Here is a 6000-nt window from a genome sequence, read left to right as displayed (position 1 = left end):
CAACTAAGCTTCTCTTACTGCCACAGAGAATGGAAAAGGAATTTCGGTCGTGGCTGTCACTCTGCCTTCCAAGTGGTTGAGCAGCCTCTTCAGATCATCCACATTGAAAGTTCCCATACCTGGGATAGTTTGCATGTGAGTCTGTGGACCTTGGGGCTGAGGTGGAGGTATTACTGCCTGATCTCCACCTGGAGGAGCTTGTTGTTGGTTAGTGTTTTGGGCATCCTCAGGTATCACAATCACTTCCAGGTTTTGTCCTTGATTTCCCCCCAGAGTTCTCCTTGACCTCAGCCGCAGCCCCGAGCCATCTTGTGATCATAGTTTGCCACATCTCTATGACCATCATACTCGGCATAGTTATCATTTTCTACTCGATTATACCGGCAGGTATCCCTGTAACCACGATAGTTGTCGCGACGATATCCATCTAAGTATCTACCTCGACCTCCGCCTCTTCCCCTCCATTGGGATCTTCTCCAACGATCACTCCCATATCCCTGGCCATACTCCATCGATCTGAGGGGAGAGCTCTCTCATGATTGCGGTGCCACTCCTAATTCTCATGGGAATTCAGGGGCACATGCGTTGTACCATGGGACGTCACATATCTGTGATCGGCTTCTTTTTGCCATTCCAGCAGCAACATCCATAGATCATCATCACCCAAACGGATCCCAAGCGATCCTTTAAGGCTGCGAGGCCTCGTTGCTCATTCCTCCAGCAATGGACTCCGCTTTCCGACGTTCCTCAAGACTACGCCCGGACCGGTGCGGGTGAGTAAATCCCCGGTTATCTGCCTGCAGTATTTATCGACCATCAGCATCTTCGTCCACAAGCTCAATGATCGGGGTTACATCGTTGGAATAGTTCAGACATCGCGGGGTTATTGGTATACGTCCACCTTTAGTTTGACCACGACCGGCCAGGGCATCTCTATCTGTAACACCCCCAAATCCGGGGTCGGGGATCCGGGTTGTCACGAGTTCCATTTCCCTTAATAACACCCAATCTTAATAAATAATCAACTACTCTGTACTGTGACCCCACAATAAACACACACACCACAAGTTATAGTCTCAGAGATGAATATCCAAAATTAATCACAAGTCATTTTATTCCACAATTATATGCCAATACACCTTAAAAGGGTTTCTGAATTAATTTACATTCTTTGCCATTATTACAATTGATAAAGATACATAAGTCTGGTACTATCAAAGTTGAAGCCTAGCCTATTGGTAGCTCCTACCTCAGCTACAACAACATCAATGCCTATAAGAAACTGCGGAACAGTTTCCTATCCGCTCGCGAATTGGGAGCTTGGTCCTGGTCATCTTTTCTATCTATTGTTGTGTGATGAAAGAAGAAAGCAAGGGTGAGCAACAAGCCCACCAAAATAATATGTATAATGATTTATAGTATATGAGCCTTCTCATAGTACTCATTAAAGTCTTGGTCAAAAGAAATGAACCAAGTTTGATATCTTAATAGCGATGAAGTCGCAAATATTCAGTATATATACATATATACTTTTCAAATTCTTGGAAGTCCTCTTCCATGCATAATATACACAGAGTTCCAGTTTATAACTGTATAAAACTATCGTTGCAAGGTGATCTCATATATCTAACATTGTCTCAACATTTTTCTGAAAATCTTTGACATGCATAAGATAATCATTTACTAGATATAAGTTTAAAAGATGAAGTTACAAGATACTCCAATATACTTATATCTTTTCCAAATACTACTTGAACTACCACCGTTCAAGTTATAATTAGTTCAAAAGTTCATCACATAGATGAGACTACAAGATAAAACTTGAATAAATTCAATCTTTGAAATATCATTATAAATAATGAAGTTACGAGATACTTCATTAAGTCCTGATATATATATCCATATATATATCTCTCATACATTTCCTGAAAACCTCTGTCATGTAAAGTATGAACAGAGTTGCAATATCCAATGAATTTGGAAAGAAAAGAAATTTTGGCATAAACCTGATATCTTACTGATCAGGCAAAGATACCAATAAGTAACCTTTTCTACTAGTAGATGGATGAATCCCCCACCGGTCATCACCCTGGCCACATAAGGACCTTGTGCTGGACCGCCACCCGGCCTCTTACGCATTGATGGACTGCCACCCAGCCACTTACACTTTGGTAGACCGTATCCCGGCTTGTCGCTTATGCCGACTCAATTAGATGGACTTACTTCCCGAACGTTGGGCAAGTAATCAAATTGGTTTCTCAAAATAGCAACCACGTTGCGAATGTAAAATACAACACAGAGTCGGATCCCTCAGATTTTGAGCGAGTTTTGGGATCCGCTCTAACTTTTAAAATCATTTTGAAGACTCGAAAATATTTTGAAGAATGTTTGGAGTACTGCTGATTTATTAAAATAAATCAGTCCCGATATATTAGAGATATCTGAATATTATTATTTAAATAATATTCTCATAAAGATACTCCTTATAAAAATAATCGAAGTAGAAGTTTTAAAACTCATACTTGAAATGAATATTAAATAACCAAAGATATACTTATACGAAAGTACTATCTTTATTTGAATAATCGAAATTAAGTTTGATTATCGAAACATTATTTTTTAATAAAATAAAGAATATTATTAAATAATAAGCGGAGTCATAATACCTCGAATGAATATTATAATTAATATTTATTAAATAAAATAAACGGAGTCATACATCCTCAAATGAATATTCAAATAATATTCATTAAATAATATAACTGAGTCATAAGCCCTCGAATGAATATTATAAATAATATTCATTAAATAAAATAAAGTTAAAGTTATCAAATAAACCTTATTCGATTAATAGTTTTGAAAACTATAATCATATATATATAAAAATATATATTATACTCGGGAACATCGACTCCCGGTTTAGAAATATGCTCACCTTTGGGTCCCCTATACTAAGGGTAAACTCAAATACCGCTTATCTCTAGCATAGGTATTATGCAACTATAAGCATTTGAACCAACGGATATATAAATCAAGAATATGAAACAGGCATGCATATATACCATATCACATGCTACAATATATCGCAAGAATTTGCTAATAACAAATATGCATTTATCGCAAGATCATGCATATACACATATACATCACAACAACAGTTATACGGGTAGAAAACTTGCCTGAGTGCTCCCGGATAGGCTTAAGCTTAGAGTGGGTCTGATAACCTATGAACAACAACATAAGTTGGAATTAAACCCCGGTCGCTTAAGAAACTAGACTTTAACCATTTAGAGTCCTAACGTTCGCTTTCGCGCTTAACAATTTACTTAAGTCGCTCGAGTACCCTCGGCTCCAACATTTTTAAATAAATTAACCATTAAGGGTTTTAAGGCGATTCTTTTGCGAGTACCTTACCAACTGCCTAATCCACTTTACATAATTGTTTCTTACCCCAATTAGTCATTTAAGGTCCTTAACCAAGGTTTCAAAGTAAGGCGAGGGGTAATGATTCATTCGCGAAACGTCGTTACTTAAAACGGCCGTTTCTCCTAAACCGTACATCGGAATCAAACGAATTACATATCAAAACGAAGCTCATAACATGAACCATCTAAACATGGAAATGGTAAAAACTTAACAGTGAGTTCAAGGGTTCTGATGTTAAGAACAAAAACAGTCTACGATAAATCGGGCATTACGACGGCTATGTTTACGCGATTTCCCAAAAGTTTACCTAACCAATTCAACCACCAATCAATCCCAATTCATTCATACAACCAACATCAATCCATATCACACTACAACAGCCCCCAAAACCTCAAGTTCTCCAATTTATGTTATTCTCAATCATGAATTTAAAACTATACTTAAGTCCTTTACTAATCAACAAGTTTCAACATTCAATTTACTACAACTACAACCCAAACTCTAAACCTACAAGCATTAAGCTACTCTTTTACCATAACAACCAAAATCATCCTAATATACAAAGTAAAGCTAGGGTTTGTAGATGATATACCTTCCTTGAAGCTTTTAATCAATGAAAGATCCTTGGAATGCCCATGGAAGCCTTGATCTATGCTTAAGCTACCTTGAACTTTCATAAAAAATCAAGAAAACCAAAGTTATTTCTTGAAGGTTACTATTCACCATCTTCTTCCTTGATTTATTGGAAGAGATTGTGAAGGAATTAGAAGCTTAAACTTATAGGATATCCATATCTATGTACAAGGAACCTTAGATAATTACCTTGTGATTGAACAATGCTTGGAACTAGGATTTTGATTTTTCTTCCTTTGGAAAAGAAGAAATGCCGAGAGCAAGATGAAGAGAGTGAAATGATCTTGTGTTTTTTGATTTGTTTAGCTTAGCTTGGTTGTTTTTGTTTTGTTTTTGGTTAATTACCTTTCTAACCTTGAACTTTGTGTGGTTTTAAATCAACCACATCTCCTTCCCCTTATGTCATGCTTATGTCATGCTTATGATGTCATCATCCCTTACTTGCCCTCTTCTTATTGGTTGGATGACCTCATCATCCCTAACCTCCTTGATTAACTTCCTAATTGTTTGCCTAATGACCGCTGATCTGTTATACGGTTCGCTTAACTTTCGTTCTCGTTTCTCGTTTGAGGGATCATACCCGGGATCTTATTACTTGGGTTTCCTTAACCTTTCTCAATACATTATATTCCTTTTATGATCCTCTCTTATAATCCTTTAATTTAAATCCTTTTTATCCTGTTACCTTATACTCAATTCTTTCCGTATCTAGTGGATTTCCGGGAAATATCAAAGTGTTCGGAATTGGATTCTAACGATCTTTACATACACTTATATACCACATAGAGTACTAATAATATCCCAGAAGATCAATAACAGAACCCCTACATAGTGTGGCATGAAAGGTTTTCTCATTCAGCATAATCTGCAAAATCACTATTCATAAGGGTTTCAAAAATTTCCAAAAATTGGGGTTATTACAGTCTCCCCTCCTTAAAAGGATTCCGTCCCGGAATCAGATAGAAAATGAATAGGGATACTTTCTTAACATTGCACTTTCTAACTCTCGAGTAAATTTTCCCACATTGTGGTTCTTCCATCAACTCTGAATAGTTTCATAACCCTTCTCCTAAGCACTTGTTCCTTTTTACTCTATAACCCTTCCTGGTTGCTCCATATAGGTTACGTCGGGTTGCATGTCTATGCGCTCATATGCCCCTATTTATCTGGCATCCAAATTATACTTCCTTAACATTGATACGTGGAACACGTAATGACTTGCTACATGTTCGGGGGTAGGGCTAGCACATATGCTAACTTCCCAAAACGTCTTAATATATCCAAGGGTCCAACAAATTGTAGACTTAGCTTTCCTTTCTTTCCGAACCTCATCAATCCTTTCCAAGGGATACCTATAACATTACTAGGTCCCCTATTTCATACTCTCTGTCCTTTTGAGTCAAATCAGCATACCTCTTATGTCCATCTTGGGTTACTACCAGCCGTCCTCTGATTAGATCTATTATATCCCTGGTCCTTTGGACTACTGCGGGTCCGAGCATCTTGCGCTCTACAACTTCATCCTAACATAAGGGAGATCGACATTGTCCTCCCTCAAGGATCTCATAAGGCGATACCTCAATACTGACATATGATCTATTGTCGTAAGAAAACTCAATCCGTGTTAAGTGACCATTTCAAATTCTTTCAAGTCTATTGCACAGACTCTCATCATAGCTTCTAGCATTATAGCTTTTGCTTCTCAATACCCATTCTTTTCTAAATCGTAAGCGTTACTATCTTCCGTAAATAATACTATGCTGGCTACACTTTTGCTCATTAGCGTTCTATAACCTTTTAATAACCTCGTCAACCTTAGTATCACGAATGTGTTTCCATTCCGAATACCACCACAACTTTACTACTCCTTTTTCAGCTGCTTCTATCTTCGAAAGCTTAATCCTTCATATAGAAGTAAAATAATTTATTGAGAGATCACTA

The 6000-nt window shown here is 37.4% G+C and overlaps 1 protein-coding gene across 1 annotated transcript in view; it reads right to left on the bottom strand.

Moving 5' to 3' along the window:
- Positions 1-686: 686 nt before the first annotated feature.
- LOC141702681 (putative mitochondrial protein AtMg00860) overlaps positions 687-6000 on the bottom strand; it is an 85244-nt gene continuing 79930 nt past the window's right edge. The window contains exon 2 of the mRNA XM_074506311.1: positions 687-797. Within this exon, the coding sequence (XP_074362412.1) occupies positions 687-797 (111 nt within the window). The remainder of the gene's footprint in view (positions 798-6000) is intronic.

Source organism: Apium graveolens, unplaced genomic scaffold (assembly GCF_009905375.1).
Source record: "Apium graveolens cultivar Ventura unplaced genomic scaffold, ASM990537v1 ctg5489, whole genome shotgun sequence".
NCBI lineage: Eukaryota > Viridiplantae > Streptophyta > Magnoliopsida > Apiales > Apiaceae > Apium > Apium graveolens.
Note: the sequence above shows the minus strand (reverse complement) of the source record. Positions and strands in the feature narration are given on the sequence as shown.